This window comes from Myotis brandtii, unplaced genomic scaffold (assembly GCF_000412655.1).
Source record: "Myotis brandtii unplaced genomic scaffold, ASM41265v1 scaffold1875, whole genome shotgun sequence".
Taxonomy (NCBI): Eukaryota; Metazoa; Chordata; class Mammalia; order Chiroptera; family Vespertilionidae; genus Myotis; species Myotis brandtii.
The window spans coordinates 270,714-289,366 of NW_005356961.1; the positions used below are offsets into that span (position 1 = coordinate 270,714).

Here is an 18,653-nt window from a genome sequence, read left to right on the forward strand (position 1 = left end):
ACGGCTGGGCTTCCTTCTGCGACCACCCAGCGCGCTACGTCCCGCGCAGCCCGCCGGTGGCCGGAACGGGAGGACCAGGAACCGGAGATCCCATCCTGGATCCAGGCCTTGGCCTGGTGTCCGGTCAGGTGTACGCCTCCTCGCCCGACGACGGTGGCCGCACTGACCGCTTTGCCTTCCAGCTGCCCTTTGCGGAGGGCGCGGGCGATGGGGCGCGCCTGGACTTCGTGGTGCGCTATGAGACCCCCGAGGGCATTTTCTGGGCCAACAACCACGGCCGCAACTACACAGTTCTGCTCCGGATCTCACCCGCTCCCTCACCCACTGACGCTGAAGGGCTGCCCCAGCAGCAGCAGCTGCCGCAGCTGGAGCCACAGCCCGAGTCCCAGGGTACCATGGAGGCTGAGGCCAGGCAGCTGAAGAGCTGCATGAAGCCGGTGAGGCGCAGGTAATGTCTGCCAGCGCCACCTCCGCCATCGCAGGGCTGTGTCTAGGATGGAGGACAAGCATCCTGATCCAGGAACCCCTCAGGCCTGCTCTCCAGGACAGGGAGGAGGGCACATTCAGTCAGTTAGTCAAAGAGTAATGGAGGCCAAACATGTGCTAGGCTCTGCATTACTGGGGTTTTATTCATTCATTTATTGAATTCCACTGTAAAGCCCTGAACAAGGCAGACATCTTTCCTGCCCTCAAGGATCATACAGGCTCCTATGGGAGACAGTTGGAAAGAACAAGAAATGAGCAGATAAGAAACATAGGAAGCTGTTGAGGGGGAAGGAAAATTGAGCAAGGGGAGAAAGTTCGGGAGGGAATGCCTGGTTTAGCCAGGATGTTCAGGGAAGGCCTTTGAGGAGTTGAGTCCTGGATGATGTTAAGTAGAGTTATGAAGGATATGAAGGAAGAGAGTTTGTAGAAAAGGAAACAGGGAGGACTTTAATGAGGAGGTGCCATTTAAACTGAGTCCTGAATGGTCAAGAGGAGTAGTTATGCCCACATATGGGAGCAAGGGTGTTCTAGGGAGAGAACAGCAAGTGCAAAAGTCCTGAGGTGGGAATGAGCTTGGTGTGAATGATAGGCAGTGATAGAGTGGAGAGAACTGCAGTGACATGGTAATGTGGGAGCTGGGGGTGGGGGGTGGGGAAGCTGAATTCCTATCTGACAGAGCAGGAAACCAGAGTTCCAGAGTGAGAAATTGGTTAAGGAAGTGATGGCGCCTGGCTTTTCCATTTCGGCCATGACTAACCTTGAAGCCTGTGCACTCTCTTTACTGTTGTGCTCTAATAGTCTGAAGTCTGCAGAGGTGAGTGGCTGACCCCATGCTCTCACAGGGAAGCATTGGCTCTGGCGGAGGCAGAATCAGATGGGCCTGTACCTGAAGCTCTTGTCCTGTGTTTTTGCCATAACACCTGTGACTATTCAGGGCCTGGGGGAAAGAACCAGTTAACCCCAGGAGGCCCTGAGACAAGATTCTCCTAGGTTTTTTTCTGTCAGCTTAGTTTTCCCAGGGTAGCAGATAGGCCTGATTCTTTTTGGGCTCACCTAAGTCTAGTATGGGATAGGTAGATTCTCCATGCACGGGAAATACATTTCCCTGGTGGTGAGAGGACTGGAAATGGGAATGGGAAAGTGCTTTTTGGACCTTGTATATGTTGGATCAGAAGCCTCTGGCTGCAGCAAGATGTTTGTGATCCTGGCAAGGCTGTGAGTGGTTCGGAACGGCCTAGCTCAGTTGGTGGGCAGATGTGCCTGGGTACTTGAGCCAGCAGGCAAGCACCCACTTAGTGACCTGTGAGCCCCATAGTAACCTGAGGCTTAGTCTGAGGGGGCAGGCAACATGGCTTTCCTTACAGTGTTAAGAGCGTGGATTCTGGCATCAGTGCCTGGGTTCAAATCCCAGATCTGCCATCTATATTGGCCTTGTAACCTTGGCCAACTGCATTATGTCTCAGTACCCTCATCTGTTAAACAGATAATTATAATACCTACTTCACAGGAGACGAACAAAAGCACTCAGAACCTAGCCTGGCTCATAGCAGTGCCACATAGGTGTTAGCCAGTGTTAGTACTTAGGGAATCACACGTACAGGTCTTTGGATTCTCCTCCCAAACTCTGCTCTGCCTGTCACCAGCTGTGTGGCCTTGCCTCAGTTTTCTCATCTGCTTAAGGGGAATGACAGTCACTTTGTGTGGTTGGATTGGACGCAGCCAACATGGGCAAGGTAACAAGCATGGTGGTAGCTGCCAAAGATAACAGTGGCTGGCATGTACTGATATCTGTGCTAAGAGCTTCGTGTCTGTTCTCTCCTGAGTCCTGCTGTGCATGCTGTGTGCTGGAGGTGCTATGATTATCCTCATTTAATAGAGGGGGAAAGAGGTAGCTCAGGAGTAAGCCTGCTTGTTCAAGTTTGCTCAGTGAGTGACAGACCAAGGAGGAGATGCTAAGGGAAATTTTATTTATTATTTTTTTAAAAGAATAGTTTATTGATTTTTAGAGTGAGAGAAAGGGAGAAGAGAGAAACATTGATGTAACTGATTGACTGCCTCCTGCATGTTCCCCTCCCCCCCTGGGGATTGAGCCTGCAACCCAGGCATGTGCCCAGACCAGGAATCAAACCAACAACCTTTCGGTGCATGGACGATGCTCAACCAACCGAGCCAGCCACACTGGCCAGGGCATAGGAGCAATTTTTAAAAATAGCTCCTCCTTGAAGGCCTGATAAGATTCAGGATAAATTCTGCATTTTGCTCCAGTATATTATGCTTTGCTCTTCCTTTTTTTTTTTTGCTTTGTTGAGTGACAGCTACATAAAGTAGACTGATCTTAAGTATAGGGCTCAATGGATTTTTACATATCTATGCCCTTATGTAGCCATCATCCAGATCCGAGATATTGAGCTATTTGTGTCCCAGAATCACCTTTTCCTAAGACGTCATTCCAGCTGGCTGTCGTGGGAGCCAGTCTATAAGACGCAACAGTTTGGGTAAATGGAGCTTGCTCATTTTAGAGTGCGAAAGGAAGGGAACAGAGAAATCAGAAGCTTGCAGGGCCAATGTGGGTGGAGAAGGTGTTTTTCTTTTAAAATACATGGTGGTTTTAAGGAGAAATTGAAGCAGCCCGTTCAGACAATTGTTTTGATATCTGGCCCCAGGTCTGTGGTTCCTAACATGACTTGTGATATTATTTTAAGTGGGCAGATGGCTTTTTGATAGCTTCTTTATCTTTTGATCTCAGCTCTTGCAAAGGGGAGGTTGGTGCTCATTGCAAGATCAACGATAAGATTTTCTTTTTAGGTTGGTGGCTTTCTTGGCGAGTACATTTCAACTTATTATTGTTTTAAAACCTGTGTGCTGCCGGTGACTTGGAGCGCTGTTGAAGAACAGCTGCCCCCTGAGACCCAGCCCTCTTGTAAATGATGGAGGGTCTCAGGAGGTAGTCTTAACCTGCTGGGTCTCTGTTGTATAGGTCTTCCCATTCAGGCAGTGTTGGCTGTAGGCCCATTGTGCACCGGGTGCAGCCACATCAGGTGCAAGCATGGAAGAAGTCGATGGTAGCCAAAGGGATAATGCTTAGAAACTGAAAAGGCTACATTCCCTGAGTTGCTAGATCAGGCTTTTGATAAACCGTAGGCTTAGAGATAATCCATCAGCAAGCATTTATTGAGGGCCTACTATGTGCTGGGCACAGTGCTAGTTTCAAACAGGGAAAAAGACACAGACTGGCACCGAGATGTCAGAGGGCTGGTGGTGGAACTGGGTGGAAAGGGACAGGTACAGAGGGCTTGTCATTTGAGACCTGGCAGAGGTCTATGCACTTGGCTCTTTGCATGCAAATGTCATCTAATCCTTTCAACGTTCCTGGTGAGGTAGACTGTTTTATCCCTTTTTCCCAGATGAGCAAACTGAGGTTCCCAGAGTCCAATGTCCCAGGGCTGGAGTGAAGAGGAGCCCTCCTGGTCCACCTTGATTTAACACCCTTAGGAGCTATCCTATTCCTCTTAAAAACGAAGACCAAGAAAGCCTAAGCATGTCCTTCAGGCATCCCCTGCCCTCTCCCCCAATCTGGCCTCCGTGGCTACTAGTCTCACCTCATACCGTCCTCTGCCTTCTGAGCTACCACCATGGTTTTTCCAAGGTGCCTTGCCCCTTCCTGCCTCAGGGCCTCTGCCCATCCTGTTTCCATCACCAGGAATGTTGGTCCTGTGCCCCTTGCAGTCTCCTCATTTTGATACTTCAATTCTAAGAGTGTTTCCTCCGGAAAGCCTGTTCATTCCAACTTCTTCAGGCCCTGGTTTTCCCATAGCACCCGTCGGCCAAGCAGGCAGGCCCTGTTAGGGAATGTCTTGTAGTAGAGCAGATGAGCATCATCACAAATTCAGGATCATTTCCCACCCTGCCTGGCAGTCCTATTTTTCTGATCCATTTTTGTCTCCTCCCTGATGTGATTCTTTCAAATTCTTTACCTTCAAAAAACCAAATAGAAGCCATAAGACTGGAACTCCCCATGCCTGCACTCTGACTTCTCTCCTTTGTGTTACGGGGGAGGAGGGGACCCTATCTTCCCTCAGGCCAGTTCCTGCACTCATGCTCTGGGTTCCGTTTTCTTCCATTTGCTCCAGAACCTGACATAATCAGTTTCTCTTTCTCTCCCAGCAGCTTTTCCCTGCTCTCACCTGATCCTCTATCAGCTGTTACACATGCCAGTATCTCTGTCTTAAAAACCTGTCCTTTGGGCCCACCTCTGTCCACACCACTGCTGGCCAGTCCTCAATCATGCTCCCCTTCATTGCCGACCCCCCTCTAAAGAGTTGCTTGCACTTGTTTTCCCACGTTCTTTGGCCCCCTGCATCTATCAGATTTCATAGGTGGGTTTTTGGTTTTCTTGAAGTGGTTGAGCACTCCTACTTCAAACACTTTCTTCCCTTGCCTTGGATGCTTTTCCTCTTAACTCCCTGGCACTTCTCTTTCTCCTTGCCCTTTCTTTTAGCCTCATATATTCAAACTTGGTGTCTCCACTTACCTGATGTCCCAAAGATGCCGCAAACTCCCCTTGTTCGAGATTGAATCCATTACTTCCCGCACAGTGCTCTGAGCAGCTTCTCACTCTTCTCCCCTCCCTTGCTTGTTTTCCTTCTAAACATCCTAAACTCTCCCTGACCTGTAGTCTGGGCCATGGTCCCCTTGTTCTAGCACATTCTTTCCTTTTTTGAAGGAAATGACCTCAGTTTGTGGTTAGACCTTCATTTGGGGATTATTGGATGACCCTGCTAGACTGTAAGCTCCATGAGGGGTAGGGACATGGTCTGCTTTTATTTACTTCTGTATTCCTGCAGGGCCTGCCATGGTGCCTGGCACTTAACAGGTGCTCAATAAATGTTTGTTGAAAGAATGAGTGTGAGTATTTTTTTATGTCTTCACAGTAAATTGTAAGCTTCCTAGTCGGGTTTGCTCACCATCGTGTCTCCAGGATCTGTCACTGGGTGGGTGCATAGTAGGGCCTCAATTAATTTTCAGGCGCACCTGGAGCTGAAAGGATGGGAGCCCAACCTACTTACTGAGTTGGCAGCCTTAGGGGAAACCAGATCAATCATAGTTGAAACAAGACGGGCCAGGGGTCATCTTAGTTGTCGGGAGGGTGAGAACTTAGTGTGAAAGTGGTCCTCTTTTCATCCACGGAAAACTGGTAGGACGTCATAGCTAAGGCCACATGCTATGAAAGTGGCAGGACGGGGCAGCCCTGCTCTAGTGGCCCTGTTTTTAACTGCTGTATCGGGTTAGGTGACATGTTTTATCAGCTGGGCAATGGGCAAGTTACCTTCCTTTTCAAAGCCTCAGTTTCCCTCAGTGGGAAAGTGGAGAGGATTACTATTAAGCACTTTATAGACAATTTCCTCATGGTTCTTCAATCCAGCTCTCTGAGGTAGGTATTACTATTATTCCCTCTTCACAGATGAAGAAACTGAGGCATAGAGAGGTTCAGTAACACAGCTGGTTGGTGGCAGACTGGTTTCATTCAAAATTACATGTTATGACCCTTTGTTGAGTTGTGAAATCAATTTACTGGATTCCAACAAACACTTAAAAATAGTATAGGAACTAATTAGTGCATCACCACGTACTAAAGGTAAGTTATTTCTCAGTTATATGTATGTATATATATATTTACATATGCATACGGTGTGCTGGACTATGATATACAATGTGTTTCTTTGGGTCACGGCCAGATGAATGAAGTTACCGCTGTGAAAGAAGCTCATAGCACAATAAACTGCTGTCCTCCTTCCACCCCACTGGATTGTCCCCAAGTCCCAGAGTTGACACTGACACAGACTAGCTGGGAAAGAGCAGTGCCCCACATAACTTGGTGGCTTTCACAGCCGCATTCAAACCCTGTGCTTTTCAGAAAGCAGATGGCTCAGGGTAACAGATTCCAAGTATAACAGGGCAGGTTTCTAAATTCTGAAGCCACCTGTGCCCCACCTCCCCCGCACCTCCTCCCTGATAGTCAGCCTTATCTTTAGGTTGAGCTGGGGTCTGCTGAGTTTCCCTTTTGGGTTTCAGTGCGTGACCCACTTTGGGTTGGCCAAGTTCTTTGAAAACATGAGCGTTGGGGGTGCTCACGAAGGACTTGGGCGGTGGTGATGCCAGTGATGTGACTGCTCTGAAAGTCTGCTTTGCTCTTTCCCATGGTGGCTGTCAACCCTCACTCACTCTGCCTGAAGATTCACTTTTTTGTTCTGTCTTGGCTGGGGCTGATGACACTTCTTTCTGAAATCTCACCCCCTGGTTTCTCTGGGTGCCATCTGAGGTCAGCAGCCATTGAATTTCCTGTTGGTGGGAAGAATTTTCACACTGGCGTGCAGGCCCCTTCTAGGCTATACTGTCTTGACTAGTTCTCGAGAGCAACCAAAGGATGCATGTCCAAGATGCCCCTAGGCCTGTGTGTTCCAGCCCACTATTGCCGGTTGCCCTTGAGGAGACCACCAAGTGGCATTTGTGAGGCTGGTGCCAAAAGAGTGGGTTTCCTTCTCGAAAATTAGTAAGCACACTGGAAGTACAGTTTTGTTCTTAATCTCTTCCCTCTCCACTTTTTCTAAGAACCCTCTTCTCTGTTACTGATTAGTGAGGCTCTGTAACTTCGTTTCTCTCACCAGCCTCCTTTTGATTAAAGTCATAGCTGCCCTCAAATGTTTACTGTGAAAGACAGTTCTGGATATTTAGATTTTCATTTTTCTTTTTTAAGTTCAGTTTCAAACACTTAAAAATGGAGCCCTCTTTGGATTTATCAGCGTGGTGTGTAGTTAGTGAATGTAGAGACACGATTCCTTGAGCCTCGGTTTCCATGTTTGTAAAAAGGGAAGGGTGTTGCCTTGAAGGACAGAGGTGAAGGTTTTCAAATGACTTGGTGTATCAGTGAAAAGGGCTCGAGGTGGAGGAGGTGAACAATAGATATGTCTTTTGCTTTCATCTCTGATTTTGGAGGTAGGGAGTGACCTGTGTACTTTTGCTGACTTCATGGATCTTGGGGCTTGCTGAATTGCTTGACCTGATTTCTGTATGTTGCCCCTCTTCTCACCCTCCTCAGTTATGGAAGAGATGCTCTGGGGGCTGAAGGATTTGTTTTGTATTTGCTTTTTCTCAACTGAACTTTATTCAACTGAACTGTGGATTTCTTTTCCTGCTGGTTGGCTGTGTCCTGAATTCCCCTTCGCTCCCCCCTCTTCCCCCCACCCGCTTCTCTCACATGCATCTCAGGACTCTGGAGTGCTTTTAGAAGCCTGGTTTTGTGTATGTTAGCTCTGGGCCAGATGGCAGGGGACAGCTTGTCTAGTCCCTGCCCCTTCCTGTCTGTCTGTGGGTCTTCTTGAAGAAGCTTGCTTTAGGAGATCCTAGGAAGATGACATTTTCTTTAATGAAGGACTGACTACACCAGCAAAAGAAGTTATCAGAAGTCATGTCAGGCCACAAATCCAAAGACCTGGATTTTAGAGCCACTGACAGGACTAGTGCAGGACCAAGCCCGTTTGCTCCCAAGCCCCCTTTCTTATTCATGATGGGCAGGAGTTGATGACTGGGCTTTTGGCGTTACCCACTCCAGGCCCTGTAGTACAGTGGAACCTCATTTCTCAAAATTAATTCATTCCAGAAAGCTGTTAAAAAACGGAATCATTTTTCCCCATTAGAAATAATATAAATTGAATTAATCCATGCCAGACCCCCAAATGATTACCTGTTTTAACCTTTCTTATATACAGTACATGTCTAATGTACTGTTTGTTCTATAAACACTTTAAAAACAAAAAGGACATGAAGTGTAAATGAAAATTTAACAAAAAGGAAATGAAAAAAACAGTAAAAATGAAAATTTAATAATGATAAGCAGCATCAAAAGCAAAAAAATAAAAAACCCCACAAAAATATTCACAGCATAATTTCCTGAGCTGTTAACAACGTGAGGTTTAGCGGTAAACTGACTCATACTTATGCATTCTCTCCTTTGTTTGTCGCCTGAGAGATGCATGGCTGATCATACAGGTATCAGCATGAAAGGGTTGTGGGGTGGAGAAGCGAACTGCTTGAGATGGGAGATGTTTGAGAACTGAGGTTTGACTATATTCTCATCCAAAGACCTCTGGCGGGACACGTGAGCCCTAGTTCATGGAGAAAGACATACATTTCTTCTGGAGCTTCCAGACTCTAGAATCTCAACCTTCCTAATGCCGCGACCCTTTAATACAGTTCCTCATGTTGTGGTGACCCCCAATTTCATTGTTACAAATTGAACATAATTAAAGCATAGTGATTAATCACAAAAACAATATGTAATTATATATGTGTTTTCCGATGGTCTTAGGCGACCCCTGTGAAAGGATCATTCGACCCCCAAAGGGGTTGCGACCCACAGGTTGAGAACCGCTGCTCTAGATCTATATATATGGTTCAAGTTTTCCCCTAGGGTGCTAACAAAAAGATTTTTTACAGCCACTTCTGTGTCTGGTGGTTTCCTAGCCACATGTTCCATGAAGGCAGGGAAGCTGGAAATGAATGGGTGGGTAAAAGGCAGGTTTAAAAAAAAAGACTGAATGAAGGAGGGAGGAGGTAGGGATTTTGTCTATTGTTGCCGTCTCCCTTGATCTACTCCTGGAAAGGATTGGAGATGGGATTGGGGTAAGACCCCGGTCTACCTCACCCAAGTAGCAACAGTTTGCTGGTTGAGAGGTTTTGATCCTCACTGCTGACCTTGAGCCATTTACTCAGCTTCCATTTCATCATCTGTAAGATGATAATAATACTGCCTACTTCAGAGGATTAAAAGTACCTATCTCATGGGTTGCTGTGAGGATTTAATTTATAGTATATGTGCCTAACACCATAGTAACTACTGTATTTGGGTCAGCTAGTGGTATTCTGTTTCTGTAAAGGTAATTGATTACGTGTTTTTAAAAAATTGCAATCATTTTCAGAAATGTCAACATCATCAAATTACCTCTAGGAAGCGAAAGGTCTGAGCAATTGCCTCAGCTCCTGTCAGATTTCTGTACATGTTTTAGCTAATGCTTCTCTCACTGCCTTAATCTGTAAGCACTTGATACTCATATGAGAACAGTGATTTCCCCATGAGCCCTGTGACCTCACACCTGGCAGGGACTGGCTGAAATACAGCTGGCTTATGCCACTCAGACCTTGGGGTCCGATTTGCCTGGTGAAGGAAGACCAAGACCAACAAACATCTACGGTTGATTCAGCCCCCGTTCTGTACCAGGCCTGGCGTCTGGCTTGATGTCCTCATTTCTCTTGACTGCCCTGTGCTTGGTGTGCACATCCTGGATACCCTGTGCTGTATTTTAAGGTGAGGGGGTGAGGCTCAGGGAGGTTAGGTGCCTTGCTAGGCTGTTATGGCAATGGGAGGAGGGTTGGCAGTGGGATCCAGGCCTCTACGACCCCAGGTTACTTCCTTTTCTGCTGACCTCTTTCCTGGTCACCAGTCACCTTCTCTCTTTTGCTGCTTCCGGTGCCCCATAGTCCTCACCTGCTCTTGCTTGGAAAAGATGGGTTTCTGCATAGCTCGGAAGATACCCTAAAGAAATGATCCAAGTTGCTCATAAAGTTATAGGCAACCGTTTCTGCCGAAGCCTGCTCTGTGAGTGTAAAATAGAAGAAACAACTAGCTGCTCAGTAGGACAGGAATGGGTACATGCCTTCTGGCAAGCCCATATGATGAGAGTAGTAAGCAGCTATTTCACATGTTTACAGAAGTATCGAATGGTGCTTCTTACTGTTAAATGGACAAAGCCAGTGCAAAATTATATCTGCAAAATCTAAACACTTTCATAGAATGTCTGGAATTACATTTTCCAAAATGGTAATGGTGGTTGCCTCTGGCTAATGTGGCACTTTTTATTGCTTTATGCTTCCCTGTATTTTGTAAATTTTTTACATTGAGCGTGTAGGACTTTTATAATCGGGATGGAAGGAGGCAGCAGAAGAGAGAACAGCAGCTGTCAAGTGAGGGTGGCCACCACAGCGGCTCAGAAGTGGCTGGTGGATGGCAGAACTGGCTTCTCAGGGCTCAGATCCATGTGTTGTCTCCTCTGTCCCACAGGCCTAACGAGGAAGAGCTGAGGATGAAGAGCTCGGATGATAATACCCCTGCTGTGGGTAAGCAGTTGGCAGGTGGTAGGAGTTTTAGCTTATATTTGTCATTTTTTTCTTCCTCCCCCTTTCCTTTCTATACAAATTAAGAGGCACCTCTACCTTAGACTGTCACAGAAAGCTTCAGAGGCAAAACTGCCTATTGGCTAGGACAGATTTTCTTAACCAAACCAGGCCTGCTTGTAAGCCTGCCTCACCCCAATGCTGCCCTTTTCTTCTCTCCAGCAGATCATCTTGATGTCCAGGAGTCAGTGGGTCCCCTGGTGGCTCCCACTCCTCTCCGTCCATGGCCACAGATGACACATCAGGTAAGCAGGCCCTGGAAGCCTCGGGACAGACAGCCCAATGGGAGGCTGGGTGGTGGAGCTGACTTGTTCTGGGTCCACCCTAGGTTGGAGGGAGATCTGCCAAATCATAACCTGATGGTGGAAGGGTAGAATGCAGTTTTTTTACCTCGGCTTATCTTAATGTCAGTTGGTAACTTAGCAAATGTTTATTGAATGCTTGGTCTGTGCAAAGCCCTGTTAGGGAATATGGTAGTGACCAGAAATGATGTCTTCCTGGGGCTTACTTACATTTTAGTGGTGTGAGACATAACAGAACAATAGATAAATATATGGTGTTTTGGATAATGGTGAGTGCTAAGGGGGAAAAAAGGGATAAGGAGAGAGAGGGAGGAAAGGAAGAAGGAAGGGAGGGGGAGAGAGAGAACGGGGTTGGATGGGGACAAGTTTGCAACTTTAGATTTTAGAGTGGCTAGGGAAGTGAGATTTGAGCAATGATGTGAAGAAGGTGAGAATGAGCCACGTGGATAACTAGGGGAAGGACATTCCAGGCAAGTGCAAAGTCCTAGAGCAGGGCCATGATTAGTGTGTGTGAGGAACAGCGAGGAACAGTGAATGAGGGGCAGCAGGGGGAGGTGAGGTTGGAGAGATGGCAGGGACAGATTGTATAGGGCCTCATGGGCCATGGAGAAGACTCTGACTTCTACTCTGAGCGACAAGGGAGCCACGGGAGGGTCACCAACTGAGAAGGGCCATGACATGACCTAGGATTTAACAGGCTCCCTCTGGCTGCTGTGAAGGAAATAGATTGTAGGGGTGAGGCAGAAGCAGGGGGACTGTGAAGAGGAGGTGACTGCAGTGGTCCAGGTGAGTGATGGTGGTGCTGACAGCGGGGTGGAGAAACTCAGGAGATGTATGTTAATGTGTGTGTTAACTTTTTATTATAATTTTTTTCAAGTATAAGTAAAAGTAGAGACTAGTATAATGAACCCACATATACCCATCACCCAGCTTCAACAAACTTCAACACATGTCCATTCCTACCTTTTTATATCCCACCCCTTCTCTCCCCTCCCATTCTCTGTGGAATTATTTTGGAAAAAATCTAGACATTATCCCATCCATAAATACTTCAGTTTGTATCTCATAAAATTAATAACTCTTAAAAAAACACAGTGCCATCATCACACTTCAGACAATTAACATTAATTTTAACAAAAATTAACAAAATTAATTCCTTAGTGTCATTGAATATTTGGTTAATGTTCAAATTTCCTTATTTCATAAGTTTTTAGGATCCAAAAAGGTCAACACATTGCATTTGGTTGATGGATTGGTCCTTTTAGATTTTTTAATCTCCTCACTTTTGTTGCAATTTGTTCAAGAAACCTTGTTTATCCTGTAGAATTTCTCACAGTATGGATTTGGCTGATTGCACCCATGTGGAAACACATTTCTTACTCAATTTTTAAGTAGATGCTCAACCACTGAGCCACACCGGTCGGGCTTTTATTCAGTTGTTATTAATTTATTAATTCTATGTAATTATTCAGATCTATTAAATTTAATCAATTTATTAAACTATTACTTTTAAAAATATATATTTTTGTTGATTTCAGAGAGTAAGGGAGAGGGAGAGAGAGATAGAAACATCAATGATAAGAGAGAATCATTGATCGGGTGCCTTCTGCATACCCCTCACTGGGGATTGAGCCTGCAACCCGGGAATGTGCCCTTGACTGGAATCAAACCCAGGACCCTTTAGTCCACAGGCCAACACGCTATCCACTGAGCCAAATCGACTAGGGCTAAACTATTACTTTTATTAAATTAATTTATTAGATACAAATATATTATTATTAAAGTAATTTAAATAGAATTGATTCTGTTTAATTCTCTTATTCCCCCTTTGTTTACTGGCCGGAATTTATTTCTAAGGAAAAACTTTCTCACATCAACTGTCTGGCTACCTTGACAGTGTGTAATCTTGAAGGTATATAGTTTGTATAGAAAAAGCTGTATAGATAATTGATTTTCCCCTTCTTATTTACCAATTTTCAGAAGAAATCAACTTCTTCAAAGGTGACCAAATAAAGGATTTTTGGTTTTGGTATATCATTATTAACTCATGAATTTTAAACATATTTGATGAGTTTCAATTCATTGCCCTTATTTTTTTTGTTGTTGCTTAAATTGAACTGCCTCTGGTCAGTGGAAGCTTTTTTAGATTGGTGCCACAGTCCTTTTGACACATACCCATCATTCTTTGAGCACTTCTTACATTATAGGACTTTACCTGCCCCCAAATTGGAAATAGCCATTTATTTAAGGAGCCCTAATTCCTTTTAGTGGAGAATGCTATTTAGATCTGGGGACTAGGTATGCCCGTTGCTACTAAATTGATCATTATTTCTAGGCCTTGTCAAAAGACAGAGCTAGGAAATATTTTTTTAAAATAAAAATTGCATAAATTCATGTGAATGTTCTGGATATGTTTTGGAGGCCAACCAGCAGTATTCACCTCAGCTATATGATCTGGAGCAGTGGTTCTCAACCTTCCTAATGCCGCGACCCTTTAATACAGTTCCTCATGTTGTGGTGACCCCCAACCATAAAATTATTTTCGTTGCTACTTCATAACTGTAATTTTGCTACTGTTATGAATCGTAATGTAAATATCTGATATGCAGGATGTATTTTCATTGTTACACATTGAACATAATTAAAGCATAGTGATTAATCACAAAAACAATATGTAATTATATATGTGTTTTCCGATGGTCTTAGGTGACCCCTGTGAAAGGGTCGTTCAACCCCCAAAGGGGTCACGACCCACAGGTTGAGAACCGCTGATCTGGAGGCAGCCTCCTTTACTTCATCTGATTTTGTTATTTTAATATAGATGACAGTCTGGAATTTAGAGAATTATAGAAGGCCCTTTAAGGAGTTTTTATCTAGAAATACCTATGGGTCTGGGTGTGGGCTGTTACCAGTTTTCACTGCTTGTTCCACCCCCTCCTCTACTTCATCTCCTTCCATTTCTCCCCCACCCCAGGTTTCTGAAGTTACAGTGACTGGCAGACTCACAGAGGAAGGTGACATCCCCAGAAACAGTGCATCTGTGGCTTTCACAGAGGTCCACCAGACACCAGCCATCAGGATCCCCCCCTCCTCCTTTCTCTGTGGCCTGGGTGGCTCCCCCAGGGACCAGGCCTCGGGGCCTGATGCAAGTGAGGGGGCAGCTGGGCCTCTCCTGGAACCTAGTCAGCCACAGGTGGAGGCTGCGTGGGAAGTATCCAGCGAGAATGGAGGGGGCCGAAAGGAACCCATGGTAGGGGCTATTATGGACGAGCCCCCCAGGGGTTTGGAGGCCATGAGTGGGTTGGAGGAGCTGCTCAGCGAGGACTCCATTGACCAGGAGCTGGAGCAGCTCTACTTGTCCCACCTGAGCCGCCTGCGGGCTGCTGTGGCTGCAGGTGGGGCAGGAAATGGCGGGGAGGGCTCCACAGATGGAGGGGTGTCTCCTAACCATCCCCTGGGCATATTCACGGACCGCGACCTGATCTTGAAGTGGCCTGGCCCTGAGCGGGCCCTGAACAGCGCCCTGGCAGAAGAGATCACACTGCACTATGCCCGGCTGGGGCGTGGTGTGGAGCTTATCAAGGACACTGAGGACCCTGATGAGGAGGGGGAGGGTGAAGAGGGGCTCTCCACGATACCCTCCAGTCCGGAAGGGGGCACCCCCAAGGAATCGCCTCCGGAAATCCTCTCTGGGGCCCGTTCTGTGGTAGCCACTATGGGAGATGTGTGGCTCCCATGGGCAGGGGGCTTGGCATGTGACAGCCCTGTGGTTTTGGGTCCAGAGGGGCAGTTCAATGGGGCGCCAGAGAAGGGGATGCGCAAGGACACTGACTCTTTGCACACGAATAGGGTGATATCTGGGGCACCTGGGTCCCCAGGAGGGACAGAAGCCCGGATGGAGTCCACTGAATGGGCAGACAGCTTGGTTCCTGTATCTGGCAAGGAGCCAGCTGTTTCAGGCCCGCCGGGGCAAAATCTCACCCTCCTTGGCATCTCAGGGGCTGAAATCTGTCCTTCCAGCCTGGCCAGGTGCCATGTGAGTTTCCAGGATGAAGAAGGTTCAGGCCTAAGCCTTGAGTCCCCAAAGAGGTCTCCCACCTTAGCAGCCCCTGCAGAATGTGTGTGTGTTTTGTCTCCCCAGCTCTGGGGGCCCTTGACCCAGACTCTGGGAGTCCTGGCTGGCCTGGTAGTGGTCCCTGTGGCTCTGAACAGTGGTATGTCCCTCCTGGTGCTTGCGCTGTGCCTCTCTCTGGTCTGGTTCTCGTAGGAGCTGCTTGTGGGACCAGCAATAACAAGTGTCCCCCCCTCTGGGGTTTGGGGAGGGGCAGCCCCTGCACCATCCCCAGAGGGTTCATATGGGATGTGTGGCCTGTACAGTGAGTGGATCCTTTACTTCTGAGAATGCTTGACTGCAGAGAGGCCTCCCCGTCTCTGAGCTCTCCAGTCAGCACAGGGCTCCTGTGGTGATACCAGTGGAGAGGAACAGGGGACGGGTGGATAGTGGAAATGAGAACTTGCAGAATGGCACTGGGCATGTCCTCCCCCCCCCACCCCCCTGAGCCTGTATTTATTTTTGTATAATTCTCTGGATGAGGGAGAGTGGTCGTGAGCTGGTCTTGGGGCACAATTACCCAGAGATATATTTATTAACAGCCAACCTGTGCAACCTGCTGGAGCTTTATTTTTAATTTAATTTATATAGAGTACCTATTATTATATGCCACAATAGAGCTCTATGAGAAATGATGTGTCTTGCTGTGCAGTGTTCTCCTGTTCAGGAATGAGTGTGCAGGGTGATCATATGGGAGTGGCATGTGGAATGTGAGGTGTGGTTATGCCTGCTGCTGCTGCTGCTGCTGCTTCAACATGTCATTGAGGATCTGTGTTGTCTCACCTTATTGTCCTAATACATGTGGTCTGATGGTCTTTGGGAGACAGGTCCACATTCTGTCAGGGAGGGAGGAAGAGTGGCAGCCACATGAGGGTTTGATGTCACACATGTGGTTGCAGTAGTGGATGTGGTCAGCTGTGGATGTGGAGATACTGGTTGTGAATCAGCCACAAGATTTTGAAGTTACTTAAAAAAAACAGCCTTTGACACCAGCAGGGAGATCCTTTGGTCCCCAAGATTGGGAAGGCCTCAGAAAGGACAAAGGTGTTAATGTACTGTGAAAAATTCATGCCAGAGTTGCTGTCCACAGACATTGTATTTCTAATTCAAAACAGGAAACCCAGAAGCTTTGAAACAATGGCTAGATATATTTACAACATGCAATTTAAAAACGCTGCAGAGCAAAATAAAACACCATATATTTATTTACTTTCCTTCACAGCAAAACTTTATACTAGTTTTTCTTTAGTTATTCTCCTCCGGGGATCCAGGGCTTTTCTGAAACAGCCCCAATCAGACTTTTTGCCCAAGCACTTCAGCAAAAGTGCTGTTCACTGGTTGTTTTATCAATGTTCCAGTTTCAGATCTTATCTTACTTGACCTACTGGCAGCATTTGACACAGTTGATCATCTCAAACTTGAAATCCTTTCTTCATTTGGTTTCCAGGACACCACACTCTCCAACTTTTCCTCTTTGCTCACCAGCCATTCTTCTAGAACAGTTCTTGGCACATAGTAGATGCTCAATGAAATAAATGAAGGAACAAGCTAATGCATGTGGGGAAATATAGGCAGGTGGCTAGAGAACTTATTTGGTCATTCATTGGTTATAAGCTCAGTTCAGTTCCATAAGTGTTGACTGGTCACCTCTGCTCTGCACTGAAGACAGATGAAGGAGCTCAGTGTACGGGGAAAGACACAGAGAAAGAATTTCAGTGGAGTGTGGTTAGTCCATTAACAATGATGGGTATAGTGGGCTGTGGAGGCTCCAGGATATATGTTTAGCCTAGTGTAGGGAATCTGGGAGCCTTAGAGGACACGGTGCCTGAATTGAATTTTAAAAATTGAGAAAGAATCCACAGTCCAGTCAGAAGGAATGGCATTGAAGAGGTCTGGAAGTGGAACACAGCTAGTGGAAACAAATCAGCACACCCATATTTCACCTGTCTTTCAATGAGGATATTCTGACTTTGTCAAATATCAAAATCCAGACATGTGTTGGTGTCCTTCCATTAATGTGGTAATTTGATCAATGTTCTAAAAGGCAACTTTATGCCAATTACATTGAACAATGAGATAAAATGGACAAATTACTACAGACATATATCTTGCCAAAACTGACTCAAAAAAGGAAACTCTGGGTAGCCCTATTAACAGAACCTGTAGATAAAGGTCTTTCTACACAGAAACTCTGGGCTCAGATGGGTTCACTGGTGAAACACTCAAGGAATAAGTAATTCCAATTTTATGAAGCAATTCCAGCCCACCTCGAATGGCTCAGTGGTTGAGCATTGACCTAGGAACCAGGAGGTCACGGTTCGATTCCCAGTCAGGGCACATGCCCGGGTTGCTGGCTCAATCCCCAGTGTGGGGCATGCAGGAGGCAGCCAGTCAATGGTTCTCTGTCATCGTTAATGTTTCTATCTCTGTCCCTCTCCCTTCCTCTCTGAAATCAATAAAAAGATATTTAAAAAACACACACACAAAGAACAAAAGCAATTCCAGAGTGTAGAAAAAGAGGGAGCATTCCTAATTCATTTTATAACCTTGATACTAAAACCTGATGAGTAAAAAACAAATATTACAGAACAATCTCAAGAAAGCAGATGCACATATTTTAAATCAAGTGATAACTCCCTGTTTTAGTCTGTTCGGGCTGGCTAGATGGCTAATAAACAAAATTTATTTCTCACACATCCTAAGGCTAGGAAGTCAAGATCAAGGTCCCGGCCGTTTTGGTGTATTGTGAGGGCCAACTTGTTGGTTCACAGACAGCTGTCTTCTCACTGTGTCCTTACAGAGTGAGAGGATGAAATCAATATCTGGAGTCTCTTTTATAAGGGCACTAATCCCATTCATGAGGGCTCCACCCTCATGACCTAATCACCTCCCAAAGGCTTCACCTCTTAATACCATCACATTGGGGATTAGGTTTCAATATATAAATTTTGAAGGGACAGAAATATTCAGTCACTGCCAAAGTCCAATACAGATGCTCTTTGACTTAACAGGGTTCCTTCCCAATAAACCCATCATAAGTTGAAAGTATTGTAAGTTGAAAATGTGTTTAATACACCTACCCTACCAAACATCACAGCTTAATCTAGCCTACATTAAATGTGCCAGGAACACTTATATTAGCCTACAGTTGGGCAATTATCTTGAGTTTTATGCCAAGTAATTGCCTTCCTCGTCTCACCAGAAGCAGAGGACACAGTTTGGTGTTTTGTAGACATGATGGGATGTTAAAACACAAAACACAATATCCAAAAAATGATGGTAACACAAAACACTGTATAGTATTGGTTGTTTATTCTTGTGATTTTGTAGCTGACTAGGAGCTTTGGCTCACTGCTGCCCAGCATCACAAGAGAGTATCATACTGCATATTGCTAGCCTGGGGGAAAGATCAAAATTCAAAATCTGAACACGGTTTCTACTGAATGTGTATCGCTTTTGCATTATCATAAAATCAAAAAAGTTTTAAGTTGAACCATCATAAGTCTGGGACCATTTGCATATTAAAA

At 46.0% G+C, this 18,653-nt stretch overlaps 1 protein-coding gene across 2 annotated transcripts; it reads left to right on the top strand.

The window, feature by feature from the left end:
* Positions 1-302: 302 nt before the first annotated feature.
* PPP1R3F (protein phosphatase 1, regulatory subunit 3F) lies at positions 303-15,761 on the top strand. 2 transcript variants are annotated; one of them, XM_005864534.2, is made up of 4 exons: positions 303-448; positions 10,601-10,656; positions 10,879-10,958; positions 13,990-15,761. In XM_005864534.2, exons 1-4 carry the CDS (start codon positions 396-398, stop codon positions 15,280-15,282), a joined length of 1,482 nt encoding a protein of 493 aa, XP_005864596.1. In that variant the 5' UTR covers positions 303-395; the 3' UTR covers positions 15,283-15,761. The 2 variants fall into 2 exon arrangements, with proteins under 2 accessions (XP_005864596.1, XP_005864597.1); XM_005864535.2 differs by lacking the exon at positions 303-448 and having other exon boundaries at positions 8,858-10,656; positions 10,876-10,958.
* The last annotated feature ends 2,892 nt before the right edge of the window (positions 15,762-18,653 follow it).

Bases quoted from the DNA above. Each gene is read 5' to 3' on its own strand.
- PPP1R3F (XM_005864534.2), top strand. From the start codon at position 396: ATGGAGGCTGAGGCCAGGCAGCTGAAGAGCTGCATGAAGCCGGTGAGG. The intron at 449-10,600 runs GTAATGTCTGCC...TCTGTCCCACAG, and splicing joins ATGAAGCCGGTGAGGCGCAG to GCCTAACGAGGAAGAGCTGA. The intron at 10,657-10,878 runs GTAAGCAGTTGG...TCTCTCCAGCAG, and splicing joins TGATAATACCCCTGCTGTGG to ATCATCTTGATGTCCAGGAG.